Source organism: Telmatherina bonti, assembly GCF_933228915.1.
Source record: "Telmatherina bonti genome assembly, chromosome: 1".
NCBI classification, from domain to species: domain Eukaryota; kingdom Metazoa; phylum Chordata; class Actinopteri; order Atheriniformes; family Telmatherinidae; genus Telmatherina; species Telmatherina bonti.
In genome coordinates, this window is record NC_136619.1 from 45,187,390 (window position 1) to 45,206,796 (window position 19,407).

The following is a 19,407-nucleotide window of genomic DNA, read 5'->3' on the forward strand; positions in this document are numbered from 1 at the left end:
ATGATGATGGCGATGATGATGATGGTGGTGTTGATGATGGTGATGATGATGAGGATGATGATGATGACGATGATGGTGACAATAATGGCGATGATGATGGTAATGATGATCCTTATATTAACCATCGTCATGGCAACCATCAGGGAGAACATACAGATATCTTCATTGTGTCCAGGTAGGGACACGCTGGAGGACAGGTGTCCATCCGGTGTTAGATTCCTGACCTGAGCTCCAGTGCACCGGTGTCATGTTCGCGTGTCACCTGTGCATGCACGTGACGGCGGTCTCCCTGGACCCGGCCGACTGCAACGTGAGGATGAAGAGCAACAGAGGACCTCTCCCCGTGTTCGACCGCTCCAAACACGCCCACGTAATCGAGAACTGCCACTGCTACCTGTGTCAGGTGGACGTGTGAGTACCACACCTGCAGGCTCCGCCCCTTTTACATCACTTCCGCTAGTTTACTAGGGTTCACCAGTTTAACTAGTCTTTGCAAGCCAGTTAAACAGGCAGCACAGTGGCTTCGTGGTCAGCACTGCAGAAGGTTGCTGGTTCGAGACCCGGCTGGCCTTTCAGTGTGAAACCCGCATGTTCTCCCTGTGTACGGTGGGACAGTGGGACATGCGTGTTCTGTTAATGGGCCGATTTCTTACCAGACGTTAGTGGTTCTGGAAGAAGCGTCTGCTGGACAGTAAAATACCATAGAATACAGTAAAATACCGTAGAATACCAGAAAATACTATAGAATACAGTAGAATACCGTAGAATACCAGAAAATACTATAGAATACAGTAGAATACAGTAAATACCGTAGAATACAGTAAATACCGTAGAATACCAGAAAATACTATAGAATACAGTAGAATACAGTAAATACCGTAGAATACAGTAAATACCGTAGAATACCAGAAAATACTATAGAATACAGTAGAATACAGTAAATACCGTAGAATACAGTAAATACCGTAGAATACCAGAAAATACCATAGAATACAGTAGAATACCGTAGAATACCAGAAAATACCATAGAATACAGTAGAATACCGTAGAATACCAGAAAATACCATAGAATACAGTAGAATACAGTAAATACCGTAGAATACAGTAAATACCGTAGAATACCAGAAAATACCATAGAATACAGTAAAATACCGTAGAATACCAGAAAATACTATAGAATACAGTAGAATACCGTAGAATACCAGAAAATACTATAGAATACAGTAGAATACAGTAAATACCGTAGAATACAGTAAATACCGTAGAATACCAGAAAATACTATAGAATACAGTAGAATACAGTAAATACCGTAGAATACAGTAAATACCGTAGAATACCAGAAAATACTATAGAATACAGTAGAATACAGTAAATACCGTAGAATACAGTAAATACCGTAGAATACCAGAAAATACCATAGAATACAGTAGAATACCGTAGAATACCAGAAAATACCATAGAATACAGTAGAATACCGTAGAATACCAGAAAATACCATAGAATACAGTAGAATACAGTAAATTCCGTAGAATACAGTAAATACCGTAGAATACCAGAAAATACCATATAATACAGTAGAATACAGTAAATACCGTAGAATACAGTAAAATACCGTAGAATACAGTAAGATACCATAGAATACAGGAAAATACCATAGAATACAGTAGAATACAGTAAATACCGTAGAATACAGTAAAATACCGTAGAATACAGTAAAAATATCGTAGAATACCAGAAAATACCATAGAATACAGTAGAATACAGTAAATACCGTAGAATACAGTAGAATACCGTAAATACCGAAGAATACAGTAAGATACTGTAAATACCATAGAATACAGTAAATACCATAGAATACTGTAAATACCATAGAATACAGTAAAATACCGTAGAATACAGTAAAATACCGTAGAATACAGTAAAATACAGTGAAATACCATAGAATACAGTAAAATACTGTAAATACCATAGAATACAGTAAATACCATAGAATACTGTAAATACCATAGAATACAGTAAATACCATAGAATACTGTAAATACCATAGAATACAGTAAAATACCGTAGAATACAGTAAAATACCGTAGAATACAGTGAAATACCATAGAATACAGTGAAATACCATAGAATACAGTAAAATACCATAGAATACAGTAAAATACCGTAGAATACAGTGAAATACCATAGAATACAGTGAAATACCATAGAATACAGTAAAATACCAGCGAATACAGTAAATACTGTAGGATACAGTAAATACAATAGAATACATTAAAATACCATAGAATACATTAAAATACCATAGAATACATTAAAATACCGTAGAATACATTAAAATACCGTCGAATACAATAAATACCATAGAATACAGTAAAATACCGGAGAATACAGTAAATACCATAGGATTCAGTAAAATACCGTAGAATACATTAAAATATCATAGAATACATTAAAATACCGTTGAATACAATAAATACCATAGAATACAGTAAAATACCATAGAGTACAGTAAATACCACAGGATACAGTAAAATACCCTAGAATACAGTAAAATACCCTAGAATACAGTAAAATACCATGGGATACAGTAAATACTGTAGAATACAGTAAAATACCATGGGATTCGGTAAATACCGTAGAACACAGTTAAATACCATAGAATACAGTAAAATACAGTAAAATACCGCAGAATACAAGAAAATACCGTAGAATACAGTAAGTACCATAGAATACCGTAGAATACAGTAAATACCATAGAATACAGTAAATACCGTAGAACACAGTTAAATACCATAGAATACAGTAAAATACAGTAAAATACCGCAGAATACAAGAAAATACCGTAGAATACAGTAAGTACCATAGAATACAGTAAATACCATAGAATACAGTAGAATACAATAAATACCATAGAATACAGTAAAATACCATAGAATACAGTAGAATATTTACGAATACAATAAATACCGTAGAATACAGTAAAATACCATAGAATACAGTAGAATACAGTAAATACCGTAGAATACAGTAGAATATAGTAAATACCATCGAATACAGTGAAATACCGTAGAATACAGTAAATACCGTAGAATACAGTAGAATATAGTAAATACCATAGAATACAGTGAAATACCGTAGAATACAGTAAATACCGTAGAATACAGTAGAATATAGTAAATACCATAGAATACAGTAGAATACAGTAAAATACCATAGAATACAGTAAATACTGTAGAATACAGTAAAATACAATAGAATACAGTAATTACCATAGGATACAGTAAATAAGTAGAATACAGTAAATACTGTAGAATACAGTAAAATACAATAGAATACAGTAATTACCATAGGATACAGTAAATAATTAGAATACAGTAAATACCATAGAATACAGTAGAATACAGTAAAATAACATGGGATACAGTAAATACTGTAGAATACAGTAAAATACAATAGAATACAGTAATTACCATAGGATACAGTAAATAAGTAGAATACAGTAAATACTGTAGAATACAGTAAAATACAATAGAATACAGTAATTACCATAGGATACAGTAAATAATTAGAATACAGTAAATACCATAGAATACAATAGAATACAGTAAAATAACATGGGATACAGTAAATACCGTAGAACATTAAATACCGTAGAATAGTGTAAATACCATAGAATACAGCAGAATACAATAAAATACCGTAGAATACAGTAAAATACCATAAAATACAGTAAAATGCCATAGAATACATTAAATACCATAGGATACAGTAAATACCATTGAATACAGTAAAATACCGTAGAATACAGTAAAATACCATGGGATACAGTAAATACCATAGAATATTAAATACCATAGAATAGTGTAAATACCATAGAATACAGTAGAATATAATAAAATACCGTATAATACAGTAAAAAAAAACCTAGAATACAGTAAAATCCCATAGAATACAGTAAATACCATAGAATACAGTAGAATACAATAAAATATTGTAGAATACAGTAAAATGCTGTAGAATACAGTAAAATGCTGTAGAATACAGTAGACTGCAGTAGAATGCAGTAGAATAAAGCCGTGTTTACTAAGGTTCGGGGTCTCCGTGTGTTTCAGGGGTCCCAAGTCCAAACACTGCAGTTCGTGTAATAAATGTGTCGCGAACTTCGATCACCACTGCCGCTGGTTGAACAACTGTGTAGGAAGCAGGAACTACAGGTAAGTACTCTGTAGTACTGTGTACTTAGTGTGTAGTACTGTGTCTGTAGGGATGTCCATAGTACTGTGTACTTAGTGTGTAGTACTGTGTCTGTAGGGATGTCCATAGTACTGTGTACTTAGTGTGTAGTACTGTGTTCTTAGTGTGTAGTACCGTGTGTCTGTAGGGATGTCCATAGTACTGTGTACTTAGTGTGTAGTACTGTGTCTGTAGGGATGTCCATAGTACTGTGTACTTAGTGTGTAGTACTGTGTACTTAGTGTGTAGTACTGTGTACTTAGTGTGTAGTACCGTGTGTCTGTAGGGATGTCTGTAGTACTGTGTACTTAGTGTGTAGTACTGTGTACTTAGTGTGTAGTACCGTGTGTCTGTAGGGATGTCCGTAGTACTGTGTACTTAGTGTGTAGTACTGTGTACAAGTGTGTAGTACCGTGTGTCTGTAGGGATGTCCGTAGTACTGTGTACTTAGTGTGTAGTACTGTGTTCTTAGTGTGTAGTACCGTGTGTCTGTAGGGATGTCCGTAGTACTGTGTACTTAGTGTGTAGTACTGTGTTCTTAGTGTGTAGTACCATGTGTCTGTAGGGATGTCCATAGTACTGTGTACTTAGTGTGTAGTACTGTGTACTTAGTGTGTAGTACCGTGTGTCTGTAGGGATGTCCGTAGTACTGTGTACTTAGTGTGTAGTACTGTGTACTTAGTGTGTAGTACCGTGTGTCTGTAGGGATGTCCGTAGTACTGTGTACTTAGTGTGTAGTACTGTGTACTTAGTGTGTAGTACCGTGTGTCTGTAGGGATGTCCGTAGTACTGTGTACTTAGTGTGTAGTACTGTGTTCTTAGTGTGTAGTACCGTGTGTCTGTAGGGATGTCCGTAGTACTGTGTACTTAGTGTGTAGTACTGTGTACAAGTGTGTAGTACTGTGTACTTAGTGTGTAGTACTGTGTCTGTAGGGATGTCCGTATTACTATGTACTAGGTGTGTAGTACTGTGTGTCTATAGGGATGTCCGTAGTACTGTGTACTAGGTGTGTAGTACTGTGTACTAGGTGTGTAGTACTGTGTGTCTGTAGGGATGTCCGTAGTACGGTGTACTAGGTGTGTAGTACTGTGTACTAGGTGTGTAGTACTGTGTGTCTGTAGGGATGTCCGTAGTACTGTGTACTAGGTGTGTAGTATTGTGTACTAGGTGTGTAGTACTGTGTGTCTATAGGGATGTCCGTAGTACTGTGTACTAGGTGTGTAGTACTGTGTACTAGGTGTGTAGTACTGTGTACTAGGTGTGTAGTACTGTGTGTCTATAGGGATGTCCGTAGTACTGTGTACTAGGTGTGTAGTACTGTGTGTCTGTAGGGATGTCCGTAGTACTGTGTACTAGGTGTGTAGTACTGTGTACTAGGTGTGTAGTACTGTTTGTCTATAGGGATGTCCGTAGTACTGTGTACTAGGTGTGTAGTACTGTGTACTAGGTGTGTAGTACTGTGTACTAGGTGTGTAGTACTGTGTGTCTATAGGGATGTCCGTAGTACTGTGTACTAGGTGTTTAGTACTGTGTACTAGGTGTGTAGTACTGTGTACTAGGTGTGTAGTACTGTGTACTAGGTGTGTAGTACTGTGTACTAGGTGTTTAGTACTGTGTACTAGGTGTGTAGTACTGTGTACTAGGTGTGTAGTACTGTGTACTAGGTGTGTAGTACTGTGTGTCTGTAGGGATGTCCGTAGTACGGTGTACTAGGTGTGTAGTACTGTGTACTAGGTGTGTAGTACTGTGTACTAGGTGTTTAGTACTGTGTACTAGGTGTGTAGTACTGTGTACTAGGTGTGTAGTACTGTGTACTAGGTGTGTAGTACTGTGTGTCTGTAGGGATGTCCGTAGTACGGTGTACTAGGTGTGTAGTACTGTGTACTAGGTGTGTAGTACTGTGTGTCTGTAGGGATGTCCGTAGTACTGTGTACTAGGTGTTTAGTACTGTGTACTAGGTGTGTAGTACTGTGTACTAGGTGTGTAGTATTGTGTGTCTGTAGGGATGTCCGTAGTACTGTGTACTAGGTGTGTAGTACTGTGTACTAGGTGTGTAGTACTGTGTACTAGGTGTGTAGTACTGTGTGTCTGTAGGGATGTCCGTAGTACTGTGTACTAGGTGTGTAGTACTGTGTACTAGGTGTGTAGTACTGTGTGTCTGTAGGGATGTCCGTAGTACTGTGTACTAGGTGTGTAGTACTGTGTACTAGGTGTGTAGTACTGTGTGTCTGTAGGGATGTCCGTAGTACTGTGTACTAGGTGTGTAGTACTGTGTACTAGGTGTGTAGTACTGTGTGTCTGTAGGGATGTCCGTAGTACGGTGTACTAGGTGTGTAGTACTGTGTACTAGGTGTGTAGTACTGTCTCCTACAGGTTTTTCCTCCACAGCGTGGTCTCGGCTCTGTTGGGGGTTTGTCTGGTTCTGGTCTTCGCCTCCTACGTCTTCATCGAGTTTTTTCTGGACCCGTCCAAACTTCGTACAGACAAACACTTCCTGGGTAAGACGCAATGTCCACCTAAGACACCTGTCTGTGTGTCCACAGTGGGGAATGAGACAGGTGTCTGTGTGTCCACAGTGGGGAATGAGACAGGTGTCTGTGTCCACAGTGGGGAATGAGACAGGTGTCTCTGTGTCCACAGTGGGGAATGAGACAGGTGTCTCTGTGTCCACAGTGGGGAATGAGACAGGTGTCTGTGTGTCCACAGTGGGGAATGAGACAGGTGTCTGTGTGTCCACAGTGGGGAATGAGACAGGTGTCTGTGTGTCCACAGTGGGGAATGAGACAGGTGTCTGTGTCCACAGTGGGGAATGAGACAGGTGTCTGTGTCCACAGTGGGGAATGAGACAGGTGTCTGTGTCCACAGTGGGGAATGAGACAGGTGTCTGTGTCCACAGTGGGGAATGAGACAGGTGTCTGTGTGTCCACAGTGGGGAATGAGACAGGTGTCTGTGTCCACAGTGGGGAATGAGACAGGTGTCTGTGTGTCCACAGTGGGGAATGAGACAGGTGTCTCTGTGTCCACAGTGGGGAATGAGACAGGTGTCTGTGTGTCCACAGTGGGGAATGAGACAGGTGTCTGTGTGTCCACAGTGGGGAATGAGACAGGTGTCTGTGTGTCCACAGTGGGGAATGAGACAGGTGTCTCTGTGTCCACAGTGGGGAATGAGACAGGTGTCTCTGTGTCCACAGTGGGGAATGAGACAGGTGTCTCTGTGTCCACAGTGGGGAATGAGACAGGTGTCTGTGTGTCCACAGTGGGGAATGAGACAGGTGTCTCTGTGTCCACAGTGGGGAATGAGACAGGTGTCTGTGTCCACAGTGGGGAATGAGACAGGTGTCTCTGTGTCCACAGTGGGGAATGAGACAGGTGTCTGTGTGTCCACAGTGGGGAATGAGACAGGTGTCTGTGTCCACAGTGGGGAATGAGACAGGTGTCTGTGTGTCCACAGTGGGGAATGAGACAGGTGTCTGTGTCCACAGTGGGGAATGAGACAGGTGTCTGTGTGTCCACAGTGGGGAATGAGACAGGTGTCTGTGTCCACAGTGGGGAATGAGACAGGTGTCTGTGTGTCCACAGTGGGGAATGAGACAGGTGTCTGTGTCCACAGTGGGGAATGAGACAGGTGTCTGTGTCCACAGTGGGGAATGAGACAGGTGTCTGTGTGTCCACAGTGGGGAATGAGACAGGTGTCTGTGTCCACAGTGGGGAATGAGACAGGTGTCTGTGTGTCCACAGTGGGGAATGAGACAGGTGTCTGTGTCCACAGTGGGGAATGAGACAGGTGTCTCTGTGTCCACAGTGGGGAATGAGACAGGTGTCTCTGTGTCCACAGTGGGGAATGAGACAGGTGTCTGTGTGTCCACAGTGGGGAATGAGACAGGTGTCTGTGTCCACAGTGGGGAATGAGACAGGTGTCTGTGTCCACAGTGGGGAATGAGACAGGTGTCTGTGTGTCCACAGTGGGGAATGAGACAGGTGTCTGTGTCCACAGTGGGGAATGAGACAGGTGTCTGTGTGTCCACAGTGGGGAATGAGACAGGTGTCTGTGTGTCCACAGTGGGGAATGAGACAGGTGTCTGTGTCCACAGTGGGGAATGAGACAGGTGTCTGTGTGTCCACAGTGGGGAATGAGACAGGTGTCTCTGTGTCCACAGTGGGGAATGAGACAGGTGTCTGTGTCCACAGTGGGGAATGAGACAGGTGTCTGTGTCCACAGTGGGGAATGAGACAGGTGTCTGTGTCCACAGTGGGGAATGAGACAGGTGTCTGTGTCCACAGTGGGGAATGAGACAGGTGTCTGTGTGTCCACAGTGGGGAATGAGACAGGTGTCTGTGTCCACAGTGGGGAATGAGACAGGTGTCTGTGTCCACAGTGGGGAATGAGACAGGTGTCTGTGTCCACAGTGGGGAATGAGACAGGTGTCTGTGTCCACAGTGGGGAATGAGACAGGTGTCTCTGTGTCCACAGTGGGGAATGAGACAGGTGTCTGTGTGTCCACAGTGGGGAATGAGACAGGTGTCTCTGTGTCCACAGTGGGGAATGAGACAGGTGTCTGTGTGTCCACAGTGGGGAATGAGACAGGTGTCTCTGTGTCCACAGTGGGGAATGAGACAGGTGTGTGGTTCGTCTTCCTCCCGGTTGCTCCTCTCAGGTCTGCGGCGGCGGTGATTCCGGGTCTCGCCGGCGTCACCATCGCTCTCGGTCTGCTGTCCTCCGTCCTCCTTTGTCACCTCCTCTGCTTCCACCTCTACCTGAGTAAGACATCATCAGCATCATCACCAGTCTGGTCATGTGACCACATGTATAACGTGTGTCTGTGTGTCTGTGTGTGTGTGTGTGTGTGTGTGTGTCCAGTGTGGAACAGACTGAGTACCTATGAGTACATCGTCCGGCAGAGACACCGTCTGGACAGCAGAGAGTCCAGGAAACCAGGATCACTGAAGGAGGCAGTCGATCCATCAGTCCTCAAGGTAAAGACTGCTGTCTTGATCTGGATCTAGTCTGGTCTGGACTGATCCAGTCCGGTCTGGTCTGGTCCGGTCCGTGCTGGCCTGGTCTGGCCTGGTCCGGTCCGGTCTGGCCTGGTCTGGCATGTTCTGGTCCGGTCCGGTCTGGTCTGGTCTGGCATGTTCTGGTCCGGTCCGGTCTGGCCTGCTCTGGTCTGGTCTGGTCTGGTCCGGTCTGGCCTGGTCTGGTCTGGTCCGGTCCAGTCCGGCCTGGTCTGGTCTGGTCTGGTCTGGTCTGGTCCAGTCCGGTCCTGCCTGCTCTGGTCTGGTCCGGTCCAGTCAAGTCCAGTCCGGTATGGTTCGGTCTGGTCTGGTCCGGTCCGGTCTGGCCTGGTCTGGTCGGGGCCAGTCCGGCCTGGTCTGGTCTGGTCTGGTCCGGTCCGGTCCGGTCCGGCCTGCTCTGGTCTGGTCCGGTCCGGTCTGGCCTGGTCTGGTCTGGTCGGGGCCAGTCCGGCCTGGTCTGGTCTGGTCTGGTCTGGTCCGGTCCGGTCCGGTCCGGCCTGCTCTGGTCTGGTCCGGTCCGGTCTGGCCTGGTCTGGTCTGGTCGGGGCCAGTCTGGCCTGGTCTGGTCTGGTCTGGTCTGGTCCGGTCCGGTCCGGTCCGGTCCGGTCCGGCCTGCTCTGGTCTGGTCCGGTCCGGTCTGGCCTGGTCTGGTCTGGTCGGGGCCAGTCTGGCCTGGTCTGGTCTGGTCCGGTCCGGTCCGGTCCGGCCTGCTCTGGTCTGGTTCGGTCTGGTCTGGTCCGGTCCGGTCTGGTCTGGTCTGGCATGTTCTGGTCCGGTCTGGCCTGGTCCGGTCCGGTCTGGTCTGGTCTGGCATGTTCTGGTCCGGTCTGGTCCGGTCCGGTCTGGTCTGGTCTGGTCCGGCATGTTCCGGTCCGGTCTGGCCTGCTCTGGTCTGGTCTGGTCCGGTCCGGTCTGGCCTGGTCTGGTCCGGTCCAGTCCGGCCTGGTCTGGTCTGGTCTGGTCTGGTCTGGTCCGGTCCGGTCCGGTCCTGCCTGCTCTGGTCTGGTCCGGTCCAGTCCAGTCCGGTCTGGTTCGGTCTGGTCTGGTCCGGTCCGGTCTGGTCTGGCATGTTCTGGTCCGGTCTGGTCTGGTCCGGTCCGGTCTGGCCTGGCCTGGTCCGGTCCCGTCCCGTCTGGTTGGGTATCAATAATAAAGCTTCAGGTGTGGTTTCTGTCCTGACCCCCTACAGGATGTGAACTACGCGGGGACCCTGGCCTACACCAACCCCCAGCTGGACGTGGAGGAACCAGTCGTAGTGACGGCGCCGGGCCACACTGAGTAAGTCCTCTGGGTCTGGTTCTGACCCGGTTTTCTGGTAGTCATAGCCTGCTGTGATTGGCCGAAGCAGACTGACCGGGTCTGAACAGGTCCTAGTAAACATACCAGAACAGGGCGAGGCCTCGTCGCCATGGATACGGTTTCCTCTGCTGTAAACAAGCAACATGATGTTCTTCCAGCAGGAAGGGGCACACACACACTGCCACAGACACACACACACACACAGTGAAGGAAACTCTAAGGAAACGTGAGGGTGGAGGCCCGGTTCGGCCCAGATTAGCTGCTGATGCATGTAGAGACACTTGTTCTGAGCCAGCACGAGTCAGACGGACTCATCCAGAACCAGTAACCCGTGTGTGTATTAGGTTTCTGCTAAACGGAACTGTCAGGAGTGTGTCCAGTCCGCTCATGAATGATGAGACTCCGCCCACCTTCTCTGCCGAGCAGAAAGCAGCAGCACACAAACTGCCACAGGTAAACAAAGCTGCTGCAGCATCTCCTGAGATCTAAATACAGTTTTCAGTCCACTTCCTGTGGCTCTTTCTCCTCAGAAAAAGAAGAAGAAGGTGCGTTCACTTCCGTCAGAAGATACCGGAGAGCGCCGGGTGACTGTAGCTCCGCCCCCAGGTAGGTAGAGAGTGGGAGAGGCTAACCACGCACAGTAGAACAGAGTCCAGTGGTTCTGTGTTTACTGACCAAGCAGCCCTACATGGTTGGAGCCTGAATGTCTGTTCTGGTCCAGACCAGTCGACCTGGACAGAACCCTGTAGAGACATCACAGCAGACTTCCTGGTACGGGAAACATGTGGAACATCAAGCTTCAAATATGAGCAGATAGAAACCAGGGAGGTCCAGAGAGGATTACCATACTGCTCCTACACACTGTACCGCACTCTGTACTCTGCTGCACTCTACCACACTCTGTACTCTACCATACTCTACCACATTCTGTACTCTACCATACTCTACCACATTCTGTACTCTACCATACTCTACCACACTCTGTACTCTGCTGCACTCTACCACACTCTGTACTCTACCATACTCTACCACATTCTGTACTCTGCCATACTCTACCACACTCTGTACTCTGCCATTCTCTACCACACTCTGTACTCTGCCATTCTCTACCACATTCTGTACTCTACCATACTCTACCACACTCTGTACTCTACCATACTCTACACTCTGCCATACTCTACCACATTCTGTACTCTACCATACTCTACCACACTCTGTACTCTGCTGCACTCTACCACACTCTGTACTCTGCTGCACTCTACCACACTCTGTACTCTGCCATTCTCTACCACATTCTGTACTTTACCATACTCTACCACACTCTGTACTCTACCATACTCTACACTCTGCCATACTCTACCACACTCTGTAATAAACCATACTCTACCACACTCTTTACTAAACCATACTCTACCACACTCTGTACTCTACCATACTCTACACTCTACCATACTCTACCACACTCTGTACTAAACCATACTCTACCACACTCTGTACTCTACCATACACTTTCACACTCTGTACTTTACCATACTGTACCACACTCTGCACCATACTGTCCACACTCTGTACTCTACCATGTTGCACCACACTCCATACTCTGCCATACTGCACCACACTCTGTACTCTGCCATACTGTACTGCACTTTGTACTCTACCATACTCTACCACACTCTGTACTCTACCATACTCTACCACACTCTGTACTCTACCATACTCTACCACATTCTGTACCCTACTATACTCTACCATACTCTGTACTCTACCATACTCTACCACACTCTGTACTCTACCATACTCTACCACATTCTGTACCCTACCATACTTTACCACATTCTGTACCCTACTATACTCAACCACACTCTGTACTCTACCATACTCTACCACACTCTGTACTCTACCATACTCTACACTCTACCATACTCTACCACACTCTGTACCCTACCATACTCTACCACATTCTGTACCCTACTATACTCTACCATACTCTACACTCTACCATACTCTACCACACTCTGCAATAAACCATACGCTACCACACTCTGTACTCTTCCATACTGTACCACACTCTGCACCATACTGCACCACACTCTGTACTCTGCCATTCTGTACCACACTCTGTACTCTGCCATACTCTACCACACTCTGTATTTTACCATTCTCTACTACACTCTGTACTTTACCATACTGTACTGCACTTTATACTCTACCATACTCTACCACACTCTGTACTCTACCATACTGTACCACACTCTGTACTTTACCATACTGTACCACACTCTGCACCATACTGTCCACACTCTGTACCCTTCCATATTTTACCACAGTTTGTACCTCTGTACTCTACCATATTGTACCACACTCTGTACTCTGTACTCTACCATACTCTACCACACTCTGTACCCTACCATACTCTACCATACTTTGTACTCTACCATACTCTACCACACTCTGTACTCTACCATACTCTACACTCTACCATAATCTACCACACTCTGTACTAAACCATACTCTACCACACTTTGTACTCTACCATACTCTACCACACTCTGTACTCTACCATACTCTACCACACTCTGTACTCTACCATACTCTACCACACTCATTACTCTACCATACTCTACCACACTCTGTACTCTACCATACTCTACCACACTCTTTACTCTGCCATACTCTACCACACTCTGTACTCTACCATACTCTACCACACTCTGTACCCTACCATACTCTACCACATTCTGTACCCTACCATACTCTACCACACTCTGTACGCTACCATACTCTACACTCTACCATACTCTACCACACTCTGTACTCTACCATACTCTACCACACTCTTTACTAAACTATACTCTACCACACTCTGTACTCTACCACACTCTGTACTCTACCATACTCTACACTCTACCATACTCTACCACACTCTGTACTCTACCATACTCTACCACACTCTGTACTAAACCATACTCTACCACACTCTGTACTCTACCATACTCTTTCACACTCTGTACTTTACCATACTGTACCACACTGTACTCTGCCATACTACACCACACTATGTACTCTACCCTACTGTACCACACTCTGTACTCTACTATACTGTACCACACTCTTTACTCTACCATACTGTACCACACTCTGTACTCTACTATACTGTACCACACTCTGTACTCTACCATACTGTACCACACTTTGTACTCTGTCATACTCTACCACACTCAGTACTCTGCTATACTGTACCAGACTCTTTAGTCTGCTATCCTGTGCCGCACTTAATCCTCTACTATGTAGTCCACCTTACCGGAATATACTGTATCATAATCTGCCATATTGTACTACTCAGTACCTTCCATATGTTGACCTGTATGCTTTCGTACTTTCCCATGTACTTCCATATTTTATTTATACAGCACATTTAGCACAACCCCAGTTGACCAAAGGTTAAAAACAAATTAAAAGTTAAAATATTTATGTCATCAGTCTCTGGTAACCTGAGGGAGGCTGTTCCGTCTCGGGGCTGCCGACGAACCTCCTCTAGACCTGAGCCTTGTTTTAGGCACCAGGAGCTGGTCTACAGACCTTAGCGTAGGGATTCAGAAGTGTAGTAAAATCAGACGGGGCCATAAGATGTTTCAAAACTGGACTCTTAGTGTTAAAGGTCCGTTTTCTCCACGTGTTTACCTGCTGCATCTGAAGCTTTGTGTCTTCCTGCAGATCCCAGCAGCGCGTCCCTGAGTCAGCGGCTTCCATTCCCAGTGTTCCCTCTGAGGGCCTCCTTACCTCCCCTGGCCCCGACCACGGGACCCATCCAGGCCGCCGCACCTCCAGCTGAGTACCATTCGGACTCTGCCGAGTCTCTAGAAGAGATCCCTGTGGCGCTGGCGAAGCTCGGCTCCTCTGCTGCCCCCGGAGACACCTCTTCGTCATCATACAGGAGCGTCCTGGCGGTCCCCCTGCCCTCCCCCCACCCTCGGACTAAGAGGAAGGCCGCCGCCTCCCGAACCAACAGGAGTGTGGGGGAGCTGAGGTTTGAGATGGCCTCCACGCAGCCTCCCTCTGTGTTCGTTAGCAGGGCCAGTGGAGATCCCGCTGAGCCCCGACACCAGGACCTCAGTCTGGGCAGGAGGCGGACTGGGTCCAGATCTGGACTCGATTCTAGCCCATTGTCGTAGACCTACCTGGTAGCTTCCTGGTTGGAGGAATGAGGACTGACCAAACCTGCTGTTCCATAGTCTTTACAAATGCTTCTAGTTTGAAGGCCAAAGTCACTTCCTGCGTGTGGGCGTGTCACTTCCTGTAGACGCCATCTTAGGAGACACTACTGTTTATGGTTGTATATGTTACCCTGGCAACTGCTGCTTTATTTCCTGGTCTCCATGGTAAGTCATAATGTTGTTGGAACTCCCAAAACAGGCGGATCGAATGGATCAGGGCTGAAAAGAACACAAACTCAGTTTCATTTCTGATTTTAATTCATTTCATTTTGTTTATTTTTAAAAGCATATCAAAATGATTAGCTTGTGGCCAGAAGTGTCCAGAAAACTGTGTTTTATTTTGACATACTTCCTGCTCTGCTCGTGGCGAGCAAACATCCATTTCAGCATTTTAACGTCCGGTTTTAATGTTGCCTTTAATCCTGAACTCATAAATTCAGTTTGACATAATAAATGTCAAATGATAAATTCATTTGTCAGAATTTTTCTGTGTAGCAGATTCTCCCACGGGGGACTTTAGTGTGCCGTTGACTTCCAGTAAAACTCCAGATGGTAGCGTCCCAGTCATTCCATTTGAAATCCATTGTGCACAGACCAGTGTCTCCTTGCCAATGTTTTATGCCTCGAAATTCATGTAAAACTGATTCCTTCAAGAGTTTCAAAGAGGACGTTTGAAAATTGAGCCAGAAACTAATCAGAACCCTGCCGGAACTCAACCAGAACCCAACCAGAACCCTGCCGGAACCCAACCGGAACCCAACCAGAACCCTCCCGGAACCCAACCGGAACCCAACCAGAATACTGCCAGAACACAACTGGAACCCAACCAGAACCCTGCTGGAACCCAACTGGAAAACAACCAGAACCCTGCCGAAACTCAACCGGAACCCAACCAGAATACTGCCAGAACACAACTGGAACCCAACCAGAACCCTGCTGGAACCCAACTGGAAAACAACCAGAACCCTGCCGGGACCCAACCAGAACCCAGCCGGAAACCAAACGGGACCCAACCAGAACCCAACCAGTACGCAACCGGAACCCAACCGGAACCCAACCGGAACCCAACCGGAACTCAACCGGAACACAACCGGAACACAACCAGTACCCTGCCGGAACTCAACCGGAACACAACGAGAACCCTGCCGGAACCCAACTGGAACCCAACCAGAACGCTGCCGGAACCCAACCGGAACCAAACCAGAACGCTGCCGGAACCCAACCGGAACCCAACAAGAACCCTGCCGAAACTCAACCGGAACCCAACCAGAATACTGCCAGAACACAACTGGAACCCAACCAGAACCCTGCTGGAACCCAACTGGAAAACAACCAGAACCCTGCCGGGACCCAACCAAAACCCAGCCGGAAACCAAACGGGACCCAACCAGAACCCAACCAGTACGCAACCGGAACCCGACCGGAACCCAACCGGAACTCAACCGGAACACAACCAGTACCCTGCCGGAACTCAACCGGAACACAACGAGAACCCTGCCGGAACCCAACTGGAACCCAACCAGAACGCTGCCGGAACCCAACCGGAACCAAACCAGAACGCTGCCGGAACCCAACCGGAACCCAACCAGAACCCTGCCGGAACCCATCCAGAACGCTGCCGGAACCAAACCAGAACGCTGCTGTAACCCAGCCAGAACGCTGCCGGAACCCAACCAGAACCCAATCAGAACCCTGCCGGAAACCAAACCCGGTTCTGGTCTTTCTGTCTGGCTCTGGTGACCCGGTTCTGGTCTTTCTGTCTGGCTCTGCTGACCCGGGTCTGGTCTTTCTGTCTGGTTCTGGTGACCCGGGTCTGGACTTTCTGTCTGGTTCTGGTGACCCGGGTCTGGTCTTTCTGTCTGGTTCTGGTGACCCGGTTCTGGTCTTTCTGTCTGGCTCTGGTGACCCGGTTCTGGTCTTTCTGTCTGGCTCTGGTGACCCGGTTCTGGTCTTTCTGTCTGGCTCTCATGACCCGGTTCTGGTCTTTCTGTCTGGCTCTGGTGACCCGGGTCTGGTCTTTCTGTCTGGCTCTGGTGACCCAGTTCTGGACTTTCTGTCTGGCTCTGGTGACCCGGGTCTGGTCTTTCTGTCTGGCTCTGGTGACCCGGGTCTGGTCTTTCTGTCTGGCTCTGGTGACCCAGTTCTGGACTTTCTGTCTGGCTCTGGTGACCCGGTTCTGGTCTTTCTGTCTGGCTCTCGTGACCTGGTTCTGGTCTTTCTGTCTGGTTCTGGTGACCCGGGTCTGGTCTTTCTGTCTGGCTCTGGTGACCCAGTTCTGGACTTTCTGTCTGGTTCTGGTGACCCGGTTCTGGTCTTTCTGTCTGGCTCTGGTGACCCGGTTCTGGTCTTTCTGTCTGGTTCTGGTGACCCGGTTCTGGTCTTTCTGTCTGGCTCTCATGACCCGGGTCTGGACTTTCTGTCTGGTTCTGGTGACCCGGGTCTGGACTTCCTGTCTGGTTCTGGTGACCCGGTTCTGGACTTTCTGTCTGGTTCTGGTGACTCGGGTCTGGTCTTTCTGTCTGGCTCTGGTGACCCGGGTCTGGTCTTTCTGTCTGGCTCTGGTGACCCGGGTCTGGTCTTTCTGTCTGGTTCTGGTGACCCGGGTCTGGTCTTTCTGTCTGGCTCTGGTGACCCGGTTCTGGTCTTTCTGTCTGGCTCTGGTGACCCGGTTCTGGTCTTTCTGTCTGGCTCTGGTGACCCGGTTCTGGTCTTTCTGTCTGGTTCTGGTGACCCGGGTCTGGTCTTTCTGTCTGGCTCTGGTGACCCGGTTCTGGTCTTTCTGTCTGGCTCTGGTGACCCGGTTCTGGTCTTTCTGTCTGGTTCTGGTGACCCGGGTCTGGTCTTTCTGTCTGGCTCTGGTGACCCGGGTCTGGACTTTCTGTCTGGTTCTGGTGACCCGGTTCTGGTCTTTCTGTCTGGTTCTGGTGACCCGGGTCTGGTCTTTCTGTCTGGCTCTGGTGACCCGGGTCTGGACTTTCTGTCTGGTTCTGGTGACCCGGTTCTGGTCTTTCTGTCTGGTTCTGGTGACCCGGGTCTGGTCTTTCTGTCTGGTTCTGGTGACCCGGTTCTGGTCTTTCTGTCTGGCTCTGGTGACCCGGGTCTGGTCTTTCTGTCTGGCTCTGGTGACCCGGTTCTGGTCTTTCTGTCTGGCTCTGGTGACCCGGTTCTGGTCTTTCTGTCTGGCTCTCGTGACCCGGTTCTGGTCTTTCTGTCTGGCTCTGGTGACCCGGGTCTGGTCTTTCTGTCTGGCTCCGCTGACCCGTGTCTGGTCTTTCTGTCTGGTTCTGGTGACCCGGGTCTGGACTTTCTGTCTGGTTCTGGTGACCCGGGTCTGGTCTTTCCGTCTGGCTCTGGTGACCCGGTTCTGGTCTTTCTGTCTTGCTCTGGTGACCCGGTTCTGGTCTTTCCGTCTGGCTCTGGTGACCCGGGTCTGGTCTTTCTGTCTGGTTCTGGTGACCCGGTTCTGGTCTTTCTGTCTGGTTCTGGTGACCCGGGTCTGGTCTTTCTGTCTGGTTCTGGTGACCCGGGTCTGGTCTTTCTGTCTGGCTCTGGTGACCCGGGTCTGGTCTTTCTGTCTGGCTCTGGTGACCCGGTTCTGGTCTTTCTGTCTGGTTCTGGTGACCCGGGTCTGGACTTTCTGTCTGGTTCTGGTGACCCGGTTCTGGTCTTTCTGTCTGGTTCTGGTGACCCGGTTCTGGTCTTTCCGTCTGGCTCTGGTGACCCGGTTCTGGTCTTTCCGTCTGGCTCTGGTGACCCGGTTCTGGTCTTTCCGTCTGGTTCTGGTGACCCGGGTCTGGTCTTTCCGTCTGGCTCTGGTGACCCGGTTCTGGTCTTTCCGTCTGGCTCTGGTGACCCGGTTCTGGTCTTTCCGTCTGGCTCTGGTGACCCGGTTCTGGTCTTTCCGTCTGGTTCTGGTGACCCGGTTCTGGTCTTTCCGTCTGGCTCTGGTGACCCGGTTCTGGTCTTTCTGTCTGGTTCTGGTGACCCGGTTCTGGTCTTTCCGTCTGGTTCTGGTGACCCGGTTCTTGTCTTTCCGTCTGGTTCTGGTGACCCGGTTCTGGTCTTTCCGTCTGGCTCTGGTGACCCGGTTCTGGTCTTTCTGTCTGGTTCTGGTGACCCGGTTCTGGTCTTTCCGTCTGGCTCTGGTGACCCGGTTCTGGTCTTTCCGTCTGGCTCTGGTGACCCGGTTCTGGTCTTTCCGTCTGGTTCTGGTGACCCGGTTCTGGTCTTTCCGTCTGGCTCTGGTGACCCGGTTCTGGTCTTTCCGTCTGGTTCTGGTGACCCGGTTCTTGTCTTTCTGTCTGGCTCTGGTGACCCGGTTCTGGTCTTTCCGTCTGGCTCTGGTGACCCGGTTCTGGTCTTTCTGTCTGGTTCTGGTGACCCGGGTCTGGACTTTCTGTCTGGTTCTGGTGACCCGGTTCTGGTCTTTCCGTCTGCCTCTCGTGACCCGGTTCTGGTCTTTCTGTCTGGTTCTGGTGACCCGGTTCTGGTCTTTCCGTCTGGTTCTGGTGACCCGGTTCTGGTCTTTCCGTCTGGCTCTGGTGACCCGGTTCTGGTCTTTCCGTCTGGCTCTGGTGACCCGGTTCTGGTCTTTCCGTCTGGCTCTGGTGACCCGGTTCTGGTCTTTCCGTCTGGCTCTGGTGACC

At 48.1% G+C, this 19,407-nt stretch overlaps 1 protein-coding gene across 4 annotated transcripts in view; it reads left to right on the forward strand.

The window, feature by feature from the left end:
* zdhhc1 (zDHHC palmitoyltransferase 1) overlaps nucleotides 1-15,181 on the forward strand; it is a 25,937-nt gene extending 10,756 nt beyond the window's left edge. For 2 of the 4 annotated variants that reach the window (XM_079242883.1, XM_079242882.1), the window contains exons 3-11: nucleotides 236-411; nucleotides 4,114-4,215; nucleotides 6,609-6,733; nucleotides 8,839-8,994; nucleotides 9,094-9,209; nucleotides 10,438-10,526; nucleotides 10,892-11,000; nucleotides 11,078-11,153; nucleotides 14,262-15,181. In XM_079242883.1, coding sequence (XP_079099009.1) covers nucleotides 236-411; nucleotides 4,114-4,215; nucleotides 6,609-6,733; nucleotides 8,839-8,994; nucleotides 9,094-9,209; nucleotides 10,438-10,526; nucleotides 10,892-11,000; nucleotides 11,078-11,153; nucleotides 14,262-14,719 — 1,407 coding nt within the window. In that variant the 3' untranslated portion in view covers nucleotides 14,720-15,181. Of the gene's footprint in view, nucleotides 1-52; nucleotides 100-175; nucleotides 412-4,113; nucleotides 4,216-6,608; nucleotides 6,734-8,838; nucleotides 8,995-9,093; nucleotides 9,210-10,437; nucleotides 10,527-10,891; nucleotides 11,001-11,077; nucleotides 11,154-14,261 lie in introns of those variants that run through there. The other 2 variants (XM_079242885.1, XM_079242884.1) reach the window with 2 other exon arrangements.
* Nucleotides 15,182-19,407: the final 4,226 nt, after the last annotated feature.